This window comes from Centruroides vittatus, unplaced genomic scaffold (genome assembly GCF_030686945.1).
Source record: "Centruroides vittatus isolate TY-2023 unplaced genomic scaffold, ASM3068694v2 contig_1213, whole genome shotgun sequence".
In the NCBI taxonomy this organism is placed as follows: Eukaryota; Metazoa; Arthropoda; class Arachnida; order Scorpiones; family Buthidae; genus Centruroides; species Centruroides vittatus.
Genome location: NW_027120776.1, coordinates 2,488,585 through 2,505,395, shown reverse-complemented (window position 1 = coordinate 2,505,395; position 16,811 = coordinate 2,488,585). Strand labels below are relative to the sequence as shown.

Here is a 16,811-nt window from a genome sequence, read left to right as displayed (position 1 = left end):
AGCGGAGCTTAGTAAGAAAACAATTGTTAAATACACCCTTTTCTGTCCTATCGAATTTCTTAAATAATTTGTAACTCGTTTTCAACCAGAGGAATCTTCTGCACTAAAGCCGGGCCCCTCCGAATTACGGGCCCTAGACATTTGTCTACTTTGCCTATTCGATAATCCGGCCCTGGTGGTAAGGGACGGGACTCCCGGACAGAATTTTCCTTTGCCGAAATATATTTTTATATTAATATTCAGTAATATAATTTCTAAATGGTAAAATTTTTATTATAAACGCCATTTTGAATTTTTTTAAAATAATAACAAAAATTGCGTGTACAGAAAAGCATGCTATATCATATGAATACAGAACTGAATTTAGACTTGTAGCCCTAAACTATAACATATAACAGGCCCTTCTCCTTTTCATCAAATAATGAGATATATAAGGAATGAGTCCCTAAGGTATGGAGGCCATAAATTGCTGCTTAGGGCCTAGTATATGAGTCTACAGTCTAAATGTACAGTACATGAGCATGTATATAAGTCAATAGCTAGTAGGCCTATATGCAAAAATCCCGTCCTTTGTGAATATAATGTAGAAAACTCATCCATTAATAAACAGATTTTATATGTATTTATTTTTATAACTGTGAATATATGGGCTAATCAGTTTGATTGAATCTATTTGACACAAATAATCTCAGAAAAACAAGTTTGGGTTAATGTTACCTTAGGTTCCAAGATGGCGGCTCGTCTCTGATTCTAGCAAGAAAACAGTGGGGACGCACGTTTTCCTAAACCTTACCTATTCTAATAAATTACCATAATTATTGGCAACTTATTAGAATAGGTTAGGAAAACGTGCGTCCCCACTGTTTTCTTGCTAGAATCAGAGACGAGCCGCCATCTTGGAACCTAAGGTAACATTAACCCAAGTTTGTTAGCATTTTGTGTAAAATATGCATGCTCTATCCTTACTGTAAGAATTAGTTATATTAATGTGGGAACACAAGGGTTCAACAGAACTAGCGAATTTATCGGTTCGCACACTGGCGAGAAGGGTCTCACTATTTCGGGCCCAAAAAGTATTATAAAACCATTGAATATTGGACCTGGGTGCGCCCCACACTTGTTGTGGAGTTTTTCGGGTTTTCTTTCACGTTTGTAATACCTAAATAGGGGCCAGTTTCCTTCAAAAGTCTTCCCGGCAGATTACCCACGTGTCGCATTGCAGTAAACCTATAAAAAGAAATCGGACCCAAAAGGCTTTTTTTTATTTTTGTTGTTGTTGTTTTGTATTGAGAAGTATAAAATAAGCTGTTTACACACAAATTTATATATTATCTTTAAAAAAAAATTAATATTTTCAGGTGGAATATAGCTTGATTTCTATATACATAAAATAGTATTGGATGTAAAAGGGGGTACCACTGTTGGACAGTGAGAAGAGGCTCCAATGCCTTAAATCCGCCATTGCATACAAGGTAAATAAAAATTTATTTTAAATAATTAATTAAAAATATACGTGATTTTAAAAGGGAAAAAGCTTGAAATACCTAAAACATTTAATCAAGGAATGTAATTTTAAACAATTTTTTAAGTGTTTTACTAGTAAAATAATAAGGGCACACCTTTACATGTCTATTCATCAGAGTATTCCAAATTAAAATTAATGTTTTACAATGTATGAAGGCAAAATAGCTAATAAATTCTACAATTAATGACTTTTTTTTAAAGTGTAACCTAAAGTAATTAGAATTAAATCGTTACTATTAAATAAATGATGTTTACATCCATAGAAGGGTATTGTTTATCAGATATAACGGAGGGAAAGTACGGCAATCGGTCTTAAAAAAAATTCTTCCAAGATTTTTACATTTTTGGACTTAGGACACCTTGAAACGTCGAGAAATGCAAAAGAATTTGGGGGTAATTTTTGTATGTATGTGTTAGTGTGTGTGGGGGGCACGATTTTGTTCGCCCTCTTTGAAGCCTAATAATTCCTGTGATCTTTGTCGAAAATTTCTGAAATTTTGCAGGGAGGTTTATGTATTAGGGGGATCGATGCTATTAGATTTTTGTGGTTAAAGATCGACGGGGTGGTGAGATATAGGGTGTCTTATCTCGAGTAGGGTCTGACTTAATGACGCTTTTACTCGTTATTTGCATTTACAATTTTTTTTTCTTTTATAAAACCCATCCCTGCCCTCAAAATTAAGCCTTTTTTTCATTTTATAATAATAATAATAATATAAAGTTTTTAAAATAAAATCTCGTATCAGATGGCGTTGTACATAATTTTAAAGTTTGGCCGGGAAAGTTACGCAACTCGTTGCTGGATTTTCTTTTAAAATATTATTCTATTTATATTGGAGTATAGCGTCAGTCTGAAAAACAATAGGAAAGTACTGTACGTATGAATTAGCATAAAATGGTATTTTTCTCACAGCAAAATTGTTGGGGTGGAAGATAATCTTCCATTCTTCTAATTTAGATTATTTCAATTATATAACTGTATTTAATAATTATTATTAGGAAGATTTAAAAATTATTTAATTTCTGAAGATTCGGCATTATTAATGTATGTAATATATTTAAATTAGTAAATTTATTAATTAAAAGTTTAGAAATCTTAAGGTTATAACTGGGATTTAGCCACGTTAGGTCATTCCTATGTTTGATGTTGTGAAGGTAGGCGTGGGTGGTAATATTATGATACCTGTGCCAAGCAGTTTGCCAGTTGCAGTTCTTTCCAGAGGGTTTTTCCTCATTTGTAACACATATATAGGGATCGGCTTCCTATAGAATGTCCTCCCGGGATGCCTTCTCCTTAGCAGCTGGCTCAAAGAATTTTTTGAGAGTGGTCTGTCCCGGATATGTTGGACCACTTCCCCACAAATTTCCATAGATTTTATAAATATTTCAAGATTTCCTTTTGTAAATTATTTCATATAGCTAGAGTATTTTATAATCATTTCCTTTATAGAACATATAATTTAATGTGACAGCCACAGGATGGTTACTCCCGGGAGGTTTTTCTGCAGGAAACGCGCTCCTATTTAGATGTCACTCGTGCGAAAAATCCCGGAAAACCCCACGTTTCCAACCTATTGGTTAGGCGCCAACCCGCAACCAACTACTAATGTTCCCCGTTCAGGGTGGGCTATCATGAAGAGAGTCACCCGGGTTTCCTCAAATATAAAATTAAGAAAATAAAATAAGTACAGGAAAAAGATTATACACAGATATGTACTGTACGATGTCTAAAAGTTAACACACACTACACAGCTAGTGGCACAAGGATTAATGTAGGTTTGCACGTTCTAATTCGGGTCCTCCTAATATCAATTTTAGGTAATAATTTAGAGTAATTATTCAAAAGATAAGTAGCATCTATTGACATTCTCATAATTTAATTGTTGGGGAATAGTTACTATAGTTTCATATCAAACTATACATATTTTTACCCAAGAAGGAAGAAATCACAGTAATTTAAAGAATCGGTGTATGGGCCTAGACCCCATTACAGATATGATTTTAACAAGATGTTTCTGATTAATTTAGAATGTTGTGTTTTTAAAGGTTCTTATCATTTATCTTATCAATTAAAAAAATCATTTTAGTACATAACAGATACGTTAATCATAAATATTCAGATAAAAATAATCTTGTAATAATCAGGCTGTGCGCTATCGTTAGATGAGAGTTTTGGTTTTTATTTGCATTTTTAATCAAACAATTTTCTGTTTGTTTTAAATATTCTGCATGTTCTACGGCAGTTTTTCAATTAATTCAGTTGTAATTGTGAAAAGTACTTTGAAAACCCTATATATACTGTCTCTAAGAATAGAACGAAATCCCTGGTAGCTTGAATAGTGGCGCGTTATCCTATGGACAAACAGGGGCAATTGCCTAGGACCCCAAACCAATCTTTTATAAGAAGATATTTCCTCAAAACATTCCCTCTATGAAAAATGTATAAAGTGAACACTGAGCCTATATGGGACCCATGAAGTTATAATGAATATATATAGCCTATATATTTATATGAAGCGCTACTGAACCTGGGGCTCTAAGATGTAGCTAATTTAACTTATATATATAATAAATCTGGTTCCGAGTGGAAATAACCACTGTTTTAGATCATTTGTTTGCATTTATTATTAACTGTTCTACTTAGAAACCATTTTTGGAAAAATTTAATCGATTGAATCATCCACGCATTTACAAAAGTATTGAGTTAAGAACCCAATAAGAAACGTAATTATTGGGTTAGGAATGAGTTATAGGGCTGTTACGTGCTTAGGTATACGTTACTGGAAATTTAATAATTAAGTTTAATTGATTAATATTTCAATGAGATTAGTTATTGGTCTCAATTATTCAATTCTAAGAAAAGTTATCATAGTGAAGTATGAAAGTCTGAGTAAGATCTAAGCTTTTCACAGGAATAAATATATAATTTATAAACAAAAAGGTGAAATAATTTCTGATTTATACAAAATAGAATTCATAATTTAATGAAAGTTTTTTTTTCTGTTTTGTTTTTTTCTTTTGGTTTGCATCTTCAAGAATGGAACGAAACGATTAAAGAATTTCTATTCAAATTCCTCGATAATTAATTTAATTGGAACATCATTTGCAATGTGCAGTTCTGAATTATAAAGTAAAAAAATTCTCTTATTTGTTTATTAAAAAGACAATAGTCTAAACGAGATTCCCCCCATTTCTCTTTCGAATATAGGCTGAAGGAAATTAGTTCATTTATTCACGATAACAGAAGTATTTTAAAATAAAAATTAATGCGTTAAGTACCAACAGTCGCATTGAAATTGTATCATTATAAATCCATAACTTAGAGGGCATTTTAAATTGCATAGTTATTTATTCCACTGCTTAGTCCACGGATGAGGAACTTGATCTCTCTCTTATGGCTTCTAGTGCAATCTGAAAATCAAATATATACTATTTTATATGTTTTGCAATCATCAGTTTTGAGTTAAGATGTTTTTTTCAGTCTTTATATATATATATATTTGCTTATACATATTGCATAAACATGGTTCCCATAAGTCTGGAACCTGCAAAAGAATGGACAAAGATCAGCTTGATCCTTTGCAGGTCTCTCACTTTTGACTTGGGGCCTGTTTATTAATTTAAACCTACGCCTACACAAGGTTATCATAAATTATTTGAACGCATTTTATAAGTCTCTCGAATACATTTTATACAACAAACGAATCTAAGAAACATTCTAGGAATTTCCGTTAATTTTTGTATTTTTAAGCGTTGTTTACATGGCACAAGTGTTGTTTATATGCTAGGAAATATGGCACAAATTAAAATTAAAGCACTTTACATACGAATCTTTCGACAGTTTAGTAAATAATTATCCGGATTAGTTTTGTAACATATGGTACCGTACAAGCAAACAAAGGTAATACAGGTGGCCTAAATTTAATCCATTGCAGTCGATCTTTATCCGAAATGGTAATTAGAACGTAAGAGACGGAAAAATTAAGCGCTTATTTGAATTATTCGTGAAAATTTACGTGTTACGAATTCTAACCTCTATACCTCAAACAACAGAACGGCAGGATGGTCGAATCTAGGGTGGGCCGGATCGAATCTGGACGTGTCAAAGAGAAATCCCCCAGGAATTTTTTCAATGGGTAGTCTGTCACCATCCGGCCGCTCCATTGTGGGCCTGGCCGAACTCATAATGGCCTTGCTAATAAACTAGGGGCACTCAACGACCCTACAGGGTGGAGAGTTAGTTAGAATTTCTCGTCTATCAGTCTAATTTGAAGAGCCATGCCAGTGCAATGGATTTATTTGCTGTATTTAAGGCCTACATTAAGAAATGAATAGAAAATGGAAGTTTAATTTTTTTTGTCGACTGTTTTCGGATCTGTGTGAATATTAAGTATTAACTTCAATTGCAAATTTATAAATATAATACACAGAAAACACGAATTCACTCAAATATCGCGCATGAAAGTTTTAAAATTAATTCTTCTGTATTAGTTACTAATTTTTAAAGTATCTTTTAGATTCGGAGATTGTCTTCTCAGGCATGTAAACACTATATTTAGGTTCATAATAAAGTAACCGAGGTCTAAAAATCTATAAATTTTTAGGTCTGAAGTTCAAAACCTTATCAAGTATCAGACTTTATCGTCATATCTTCTGACATGCAAAATTATTAATAAACTTACTGAATCTAAATTACATTTGTCTTCGTATTGCAATTAATTTATAATTTATATATAATGTGAGTACGTGTAGTACCGTAGTATGTATACATACAGCATTTAAGTGTGTAAATGCCTTAAATTATGGATGAGTATTTGCAAATTTACAGGTTTTTTCCCCCCTCTCTAATGTTTAATTAAAAAATTAGGTCATTAAAACATTAAATTAGATTATATAAAATTTATTAAATAAAAAAAAAATGCTTCTGTAGTGTCTGAAATTAAAAACTTCAGGCATATTTTTTTATTTTTTATTTGGAAGTAAACTTACTGATTTTTTAAATTGTTTTTTATAGTTATAATATGTTTAGGTCTTTATTTTGAAGGTGATAAAGTAGAAATAAATATATAGTTTATATATAAAAGTAAAAAAAAAACAAGTTTATATATAATATATATAATCTTTTAAGATCTTAACAACAACAATAATAATAATTTTTTTTACAATTTTCAAATGAGAGGAAGGAACCTTATTCCCTGTTGTTTACGTCTGTAATTTTCCACTTTTTTCGAAGTGTTTTCGCTAAAGTTGGAAGGGAAAAAGCGTAGATAATAGAGCAAAACTTTGTAAATATATATATAAAAAAAGTAATCAAAGACACACAATGATAGAAATAAAAATGAAATATGATTTGTAATTTCTAAGCTCAAGAGAAAATGTAGATCCACTTGTGTTTGAGAATATAAAGTTTTAAATCAAGCGAATTTATTCTAATATTTTGTATAATTACATTGCGTTTTAAAGCACTGGCATAAAATTTTTGACAGTAACAGCGTGTGTATACGGCCATCACTGTGCTTTATTATGGTTTAGAACAGTTTTCTTCCATCTTTCCTTAGAAATCGTCCCCTAAAGAAGCTTAAAAAAGAAAGATTTCAGTTTTTTCTAATCGTTTCCAAACAAAATTTTAAGTAGTTTGTGTGTTTATTTACTTAGACCCCCCGTGTACGCCCATTATCTTACATCCGATAGTTTTCTTACATCACTCAAATTAATTTTCACCCCCCAAAAAATCTATTTTCGTTCCCGTTCCCTCAGTCGAGGGTCTGATTTAGACTTAAAAAAAATTTTTTAACTGCATTTTTAAATACAATAATCCACATATAAAATAATAAAGCAGTGTTTAATTAACTTTTTTTTTTTAAAGTTTCGCCACAGACGCCTTTAAAATTTGACGTGTTAAAAAAGACACAGCCATTTTCCCTCCATTTCCGGTACTATTTATCATTAAGAAAAGGCATGTAGTTTGTTCAATTAATAAATCTATGGATGTGAAAAAGGGATGCAAAAACTCATGCTGTGAAAAGCCTGCAAGTTCACTTTCCCGATTCATAAGCGGCGCACTCGAACAAAGGAACATCACCACCTTTACCAGCGAGTTTGCAGATAATTACTTGGCATCGATTTTGAGTCAACTGATTTGATGCTGTCCAACTGCCGCCGTCTTCTTAGACACTTATGTAATGTAACTTTCGCTATTATCTTCGTGCCGATTCATTTTACAAAAATTCGAACCCGTGCAAAAGGGGAGGAAAAAAAAAAAACACCACTATAGTTTCGTTAGCGATACGACGACTCTCTACTATATTCTGCAAGGTATACTAATACATAGGGGGAAACTAATGCGTTAACATCTGGTTAGTAACTGTTATAATCCTACGAAAATCCAGTGTATTGGATGGGATGCTGTAGCAGCTGTTTACGTTTTACACAGAAAAATTCTTATTCCCTTCCATTACCGCGTATTAATAGTTCAAAAAATTAACTTTTACAAGACGGAAAAAACGAAATTAATTCGTTAAAATTCTAAAAGACCAGATTCAAAGTCACTTTATATTTACTATTTTTAACTTCGATAGTTACGTAACAAAGTTTACGTAGTTTACTATTTTTTTTTTTAATTGTTTTATCAAATATTAAGGCCGTTTATACACAGAACTAACACTGCTTCCGTTACTTTCCCCCTATATAATTTATAATCAATCAGTTAAATGCACGTATGCAAATTATGTAATATATAGCAGCGCTATATTTTAAAAATGTTTTTAATAATTCAAGGTTTTCTATAGCGCGGGAGGTCAAGGAGCTGAAAGCCATTATCTCAATCACAGTAGTAAGACGACTGGCGAACTGACTAGCTTTTAACAGTATTCGGTGTGTACAGTACAGACGTTCCCTTATTTGTGTATCAAATCACTAACTTATCTGTTAACTGAACTTCGATTGCATCTAAGCTTTAAGAAATAATACGCAGCGTTTCTAATATAATACTATCGAGGAAAACGTTCGGTAATATCGAAGCAAGGTCACTACACAGGTTTATCACATTATTTAAATATAATCCTATTATTTATTTATAAAATTTCGCAGCCATTCTTTAAAAATATCTCTTTTTATTTCTTTTGTCTTAATTCACGTATTCACCTTCTATTGTTGTTTGAATTACGATACGAAGTTCGAAATTCGGCGCGAGTTTTTGCGCTCACGCCGAAACAAGTGGCACGAGTGCAAAAACCGATTGCCGGTTATGTAATAGTGTTTTTTTTATCATCATTAAATGCTGAAAAATTAATAAGTAATTAAATAAAAACTTCGACATGGCGAATTATATAACACCGTTCAAACGAAAGAAAAACTACTGGACGAGAAAGTTGTGTGTGATCCTATTGTTTAATCTCGCGCGACTAAAGCCTCCTTATTCAAATCGGTTAATGCTACCTATGGTTCCAAAATGGCGGCTCGTCTCTGATTCCAGCAAATAGAAGAAAGGAAACAGTGGGGACGCACGTTCTAACCTAACCTAACCTATTCTAATAATTTAGTTGGTAATAATAATGGTAATTTATTAGAATAGGTTAGGTTAGAACGTGTTTCCTTTCTTCTATTTGCTGGAATCAGAGACGAGCCGCCATTTTGGAACCATAGGTAACGTTAACCTTCAAATCTATCTTCAAAAAATAGAAAGATTTTGTTTATCATATCCAGCAAAAACTCCTTAAACGGGTTGATCAACTTCAATATTACAGAAACTAATAAACCTGTTTATCAAATTTTACAAAGGAAAAAAAAATCCACAGGTAAAAAAATCCAAAGGGGGAGGGGGGAACGTTCGAAATTAACCGAAGAGCGGATTTAGTAAAGTTAATTAAAGATGTTCGTTATCATTTTTTTTTCTAAATCGGTGCTTGTTCTCGATGTGTTCTAGTTTAAAATAAACTATTAACCCTTTATAACGCGAAGAAAAATAAATTTAATGATATATTATTACACACAACGTTGATTCTCTAGTTAGATTAGGGATTGGGCTTAAGGGACGGTATGGTTTCTTCCTCCTGTTTTAATTTCTTAAGCTAAATATTTTGACAATTAAGCAGTTATATATTATTTTTAATTTACGTGGGGGTGAGAAAACCGATAAATAAGTTAGTTTTCTAATACAACAATGGAGGAAAACTTAGTAATGTCTCTCCCGTTAAGAGTTCCTAAATAATTTATTTGTAATTCGCTTTTAAGGATGAGTCGACCCGAAATAATAATAATACTTCCTTCCTCTGTTACCGTGCTAACCAGTCTGGAATTGTAGAAAACAACAAACGTAAGTTTGTAGATACGTCGGGATTATCTGGAATTCTTACGTCACAATTTGCCGTTTTTCTCTTCAATAAATGCGTTGATTTCTTTCGGTTAACGGTTTTTTCGGAATTCCGAGTGTCCTACAACACCGTCGAAATTTAGGGCTTCCAGGGTAATATCGAAGGATCATCCGGCACTAAGCGAACTTTTGCTAAATATATAGTATATATAATTTCGTGGGGCCCGGCGAATTCGGACTAGGGGACCCGACGTACGGTACTGCGTCGACTTTTGTAAGGAAATATTTCCTTACAAAAGATTAGTTTGGGAGGGGGCCCTTTCGGTGGGGCCCCCGGGCGATTGCCCGGCGGACGACGCGCCACCGTTGTCACCTGTTGTCAAAAGCGAACTTCCACACGCGCCTCGTCATTCCGAAAGAGCCACGAATTAATCGATTTACAAAAATATATATATATCCTCCTCTCTCTCTATACATATATATATATATATAATCGATTAAAATAAATAAATAAAAAAAATTCCTCCATGTTTTTTTCCTCCGCTCGACTTCGGACCGACGTAAAAAATCTGCACGAGGGGAAGGGGGGATGGAAAAAACTAATGGGAAACTATTAGGCCCTCGCCAATTAAACAAACACGAATACTATTATGGGATGTCGTGGCCTCCCCCCGCGTGACGTCACTGCGGCGCATGCGCCTCGGCCCGACGTCCCTTTACTTTGTCGTTTTCGGGGGGCGACGAACAAACGTCGAAGACATCTTAGGAAAGTTCGAAGTGCGGTCGGCCTCTGCGACTCGATTAAATGATGCCAGCACCTTCCAGAAGAGACGACGAGACGTCCGAGGATCAGGATATGGGCATCGAAGAGGGGGATGACGATTCAATAGGAGGTAAATAACGTATATATATATCGCCTTCCGGACGGGAAAAGTTGCGTCTATCGTCTGTTCGCCTACCTGAAGTCGAGCGCCGTCAAGATATCGGACGGGTGGTTTTGATGCCTTCTGCTCCCGCCGCCGGGCCTCGTATCAATCGGTCCGAGTCGATACGTAAAACGAAATGGCCGAAATAGCAAGAAAATCGGCCGGTTTTTGGCGCCCTTTCGCTTCCGAACGTTCGCCTGTCCCTTTTCTGCCGCTAGGACTAACGTTAGGCTTAGCCCGCGCGCCGGCTTTTTTAGGTTTAAACCACGCGGTTTTTGTTTATAAAATGACGTGTTCGGGTACCAGGCGGTCGGCCGGCGGTCATTTTCCCACTTTTTTCTACCTTTTGGGGAATTATATTAGGTTTTTAGCCGATTCTGATACAGAGATTGATGGAAAGGATAAATATTAGGATAAGTATACTCATTAACATATTAATATGGCGTGCTAGTCTGGTGCCAGAGCGAGGCTCTCCGGAACGGTCCACTCTCCGCTCGTTCAGGGTGGTGGAGGTTTTCGCGGGGTTTCCCTCCCTCCAACTGTTTTTTTTTCTTTTTCTTCCTTTCTTCCCTTCTTGTTTAATAAATAAATAAATAAAACATTTCTCTACCGTCGATGTGCCGTTTGTTTTGCAAAACTTCACAATTACATGACGAATATTTGTTTTCTTTTATGGTAGATTCTTTGGTAAGAACTGAGTGAAGTCATATATATATACATATATATATATATAGTATGTCTGGTGTCTGTGTGGTGTATATATATATATACACACACACACACACACACACACATAATATATATATATTTTTTTTTTTTTATAGCATTATTGATTATATAAGAAATTTAAGTTTTACATCAGAAAATTAATGTTTTGTAATTCATTTTCTATATTTGTCAGAGGATGCTCCACTGTTTTGACTGTAATTAAACAAATCGAAATTTGCCACCTTTTAAAAAATTTTAGTTATTGGTTATAGATACTTTTTAAAATTTTACTGTGAAATGTTTGTTTTAATTTTGAATGTTTTTTTTTTTGTTGTTGTTTTTTGAATAGTTTCCTGCTTATGTATTGGTTTGGTAATGGTAATTAAGTGATGTCATGTATTTTTTGTCTCTTTTTGGTAGTGTGAAATTGATTTTGTTTAATGAAATATTTTTTAAAAATCAAACTATAAAAAAATTTCATTGATTCGAAATGTAAGAAATTACCGATGCGATTTACCTTATTTTATCATCGTTTGCATTTGTTTAAATAATGTATTCAAACTGTTATTCCAGTCTTAAGAAATTAGTTAATTAGTAATTTTATACGGATAATTACAATGCAGCTTTTTTTTTTTTTTTTGTTTTTTTTCCTGTCTTTTGTTAAATTGTTCAATTATGCATTATATTTTTCATTTGAAGCATTGTTTTTAATTTATAAAAGTATGATCTATAAAATATTTTTATTGAATAGTATTTTTTTAATATATAATTTTAATGTTAAAATTTACTTTATTTCGATCATTTTGAAGGTTTAAAACCATTTGTTTTATTTTTTACTTAATTACATCTAATCCATTTGTATAGTAATTTAATATGATGATAAACAGAAATATTATTTATGGTAATAACAATCTAGGAGTATGATTTGACTGTTCACTGTCTCTTACTGGCAAGCTTTAAAGAAATCTGTATTGCTGAAGAATGAAGTCAGCAAATATTTTGTGTTTGTAAATATGTACACTAACAATATTTTTATAGATTTAATAATATAAAAAAATTCATTTTGAAATAAATTTGAAAATACTGTGTACTTAATATAAGTTAGTTTCATGTATTATACAAGGTGAGTCAAAATAATGCAAGTAGTAAGAAAAATTTATTCAAAATAAGCTATGAATGAAACCGTACAATGTAAAACTTGCGTTATTTGAAATAGTCACTGAAATGTTTTTTTTTTAACCTTATTTATGAAAGTTTAATGTACACATGTGTTGAAATAATATACGATTATTTTTTTTAATCATAAATCAACGTCTGATGATCAGTTGTTTCTACAGCTTTGCATGTGCAACCCAGATCAACTGTTTTGTACCAGAAGCAGAGTGCAAATTTTGTCCTTTATGTATGCTTCTAGAGTTTTTTTCTCTTGGGATAAGGTCCAATGACCTCACAGGCCAGGCTGTTAGAACCATTTTGACCTATCATGTTCGAAAGGAATATGATATTGTGATGGATTTGTAGCAGTGTTCTATCTTGCTGAAGCATCCACTGGCGACAGTGTATAAAACCACTGAATGTTGGCAGTTTGGTCATGGATTTGTGCCTTGCTAATGGACTGGTCACGTGGAGTTTCCCAGTTTCCTTTACATTAGTAACACCTTAAATAAACACCAGTTTTCTGTAAAATACCTCCTAGGAGGCATTTCCCTCAGCAGATTGTGCATGTGTCATGTTGCTGTATACAAATAAAACCAAAACCATTTTCCTAAAAGATAGCATTGGGTCTGTTGTTCAGAATCTACGGTAATGGCCATAACGCCACCATGTCAAGATACACAATTCTGGTTAGTATTTTCAGCAAATGTGAAGCAATAAACTTTTGTCAGGGCACAAAACATTTACCGTATTTACTTGCATATAAGATGACCTCACATATAGGATGAGATGTAACTTTAAAGATCAAAATAAAGAAAATTAGATTTATTAATACAATTCTAATTTTATTTCATTTATTTTGATAACTTGAAATCGTGTCGTATTTCTATTGTTGTTTCTAACACACGATGCAGTGTAATCCAGCGACCACTTGGCTTATTTTCATCATTATTTCAGTTAATCACAAGTAAAATATCAAATGCACTTAAATGCACACATTGTCCTGCAAAAATTATTGGCATTTTAAACTTTAAGGAAAAATCTTGTAAAATCGACAACATAATTTTGTTCATGTAAAGCTGGACAATTGGGAACTTTTTTTTGCCAGTTCTTAACTGTCGAATCCACTCTTCGTCGATTACGCTTATGAGTTTCTTCGAATTCTGGTTTCCGAATAATCATCTGTTTTCACATGGGAATGGATTATAACTTAAATTTGCCTCCCATGTGATTTTGGAATTTCAATCTGGAATTCAATTCAAAAGTTTTGCTTTTCCTATCGCTATTCATCTTTACTTCTGACAGTATACAAGAATGGTTGAAATGACCCAAATAATATAATTATGTCTCTAAATACAAGGGGGTGAGCATCCGGTAAAAAATGCAAATACACGGTTCACAAAAATCATTTGCAAAAATGCAAAGAATCTTTCACTTGCGTGTATAGGACGACCTAGGAATTTGAAGCTGTGATAAATGAATGAAAACCTCATCTTATATGCGAGGTAAATATGGTATTTTTCAACTGTCCCCTGAATGATTTACAGCTACATAAGGTCTGTAGCAGGAGGATGCTTTCCATACTTTCCTCTAAATGCTTATTGCTTGGTAATAACTATGATGTGCAGTTTTTTCATTTCAAAGCTTTATATTAGTCCACTTGCCACTATCGTTCTAGTGGTAATCACCAAAACTAATTTTTGTGCATATGTAATCTGAAACTGAATTCTTGTCTCAAATACAGCTTGTTACATTTTCATATTGCTAACTGTTTCTTTATAAAAAATATTCAGAGATTGTTCATCATTTTGACTTTGTATGTGTAATTATAATCCACAGTTTAGAATGCCAGTAAGCTATTAATATTTTAATGCTGTTATAACTATTAGATAACTGAGGCGAAAAAGATATTTAGCTAATAATTTGAAGAGTCCTGGGTCACATCATTTGAATTTTTTTTTCACTGATTTGTCCCTCTCCTCTTACCATCCATTTGACACATTGTGGGTCTGGCTGAATCCTTCGATAACCAAGGAGAAAATACTCTTTTAACAGAATGTTTTCAGGACAGAATTAAAAAAGAAAAATCATTTTAACATCATTATTTCAACATATGGAATAATTACAACTCAATGTTTTATTGTATGGAATTTTATGGTAATTTGTTATAAATGAATAGAAAAATTATAGTTTTTATTATTATTAGTTGCTGAATTCTGAAGAAAAAATGAAATTTAATAATGTTTTAATAAAACAAAGGTTTTAGTTCTGATTAATAGTAGAAATAGAATTTTGAATTACATTGTTCTTGTGTGGAATGTTATTAAAAATAATTACTAATAATTTCAGTAAAAATTACTTTAGTTTTAGTAATTTCATTAATATGGTATATTGATTTTATTAAAACATTTGATAACAAAAAAATGAATGAAAGAATCAAAATTTGTCTTAAAATAAAATTTTTTATCATCAGATTTTATTTGAAAAATTTTAGCATTTAAAAAAAAAAGGTATTTTGAAAATTGCATAGAATTATAAACGAAGCTGTAAAGTGGAAGTTGATTTCTTAGTGAGAGAGGGTGATTGAAATTCCAAGTAAACATACATACTAAACATAATATTTCTTGTTCAGTATGTAATTATCATATTTTTGTGCATATAATCTGTAAGTTTTGTGTTTTAAAAGATAATTTGAAAGGGGGTACATGTTATACTTTGATTTTTAAATTGTAATTATGAACTTGTCCATGAACAACAATTGTTCTGTAGGCACACAGGGTATTTGTGTTTCCAGCCAAATGGACTCCATCTGGCAGCAAAATCCTTAACACCAACAGGGTAGAAAATTGAATAACCTATGTTTTAATAATTGAAAACGGCAATAAAGGTTAGAAAGATTGTCATGCACCACAATGTACATTGACTAGATAGAAAGATGAAATATTATCCTTGCTTCATTTTCTTAATGAAAATAATTGTTAATGGAAACAGTGAACACAAATTATGCATCTTGTATTGATTGACAGAAGATAAGTGATAAATTTTTTATGATACTTTGTTTTTATCAAATGTAAATATTTTGTGTTATGATCATTTTAAAATAAATTGTTCCAAAGATACTCCATGCACTTCTTTTAATATTGGTGCAACTTAATTTATTTTAAGATTTACACTGAATATTCTGAAGGCAAGCAACCTTGTATAACAGGGTATTAGGTTCCTATAAAAATCTTGTGTAATATGACTGTTACATGGGACTAAATATCAATAAGAAAAAGGGGGGGTTGCATTTCAAAAGCTAACAAAAAGCTGTCGAAGGCTATAGCAGGATAAGCACGGTGAATTTTCTCCAAACAGATAATGGGATAAAAATTGGCCCCAAAAAAGGTATCAGTGAGTGAGTGATTATTGCCCAATATTGGAACAAATTTTTCATGAATTTTGATGTATGAAATTTTTTTCTTTCAAAATGACACTTTCTTTGCATTAAATATCAAAGTAAAAATTTTATTACTGTAAAAGTGAGGCATTTAAGAACATTTTTTGGTGTGAAACTAAAATGAAAAAAATAAGACGAAATAAAGTTTTGTCAAAAAATGATGTCACACATCATCATCATCATTAACCCTGGGTTCATTGCTTGTTGGTGTCTGACGCCATTTCCACTATTTTCTTCTATTCTCTATATGGTCTGCCTCTTTTGTTGGATCCATCTGTAATACCATAGACTGAAGTCTTAATTTTTCTGTTAAATTCAACATAGTTAAAAACATAATAAAATTGAAAAACTATGAAAATTGTGATTTAGTGATAACATCTAGCCAGTATGGTACTAGGAATGGATGTTTGTAAGATATGTTTTTTCTCCCTGGTTTCATAGTAGTGCGACGTTTTCAGTAATTTTATTAATTATTGTATTTGTAATATTGAATAAAGCTAATACTACTGAATTTATTTTTTAATTTTTTGTACAAAATTCAAATTTGAAAATGTGTAAAAGAAATATATTATTTTAAAATTATTTAAGTAGATTAAAGCAAAGAAGCAACTTCTAAAATTTTGAAGTACATTTATCAAACTATGATAATCTACCAAAATAAAAAAAAATTGATTCGTTTAGTATAGTGTGGTTAAAAAAAAGATGATCTGAGACACTAATAAAAATGACTATAAAGATTCTTAAGAAA

The 16,811-nt window shown here is 32.1% G+C and overlaps 1 protein-coding gene across 1 annotated transcript in view; it reads left to right on the top strand.

Moving 5' to 3' along the window:
- The first annotated feature begins 10,456 nt into the window (after positions 1–10,456).
- LOC136986456 (chromodomain-helicase-DNA-binding protein 4-like) overlaps positions 10,457–16,811 on the top strand; it is a 212,115-nt gene continuing 205,760 nt past the window's right edge. The window contains 1 exon segment of the mRNA XM_067283983.1: positions 10,457–10,728. Coding sequence (XP_067140084.1) covers positions 10,641–10,728 — 88 coding nt within the window. The 5' untranslated portion in view covers positions 10,457–10,640.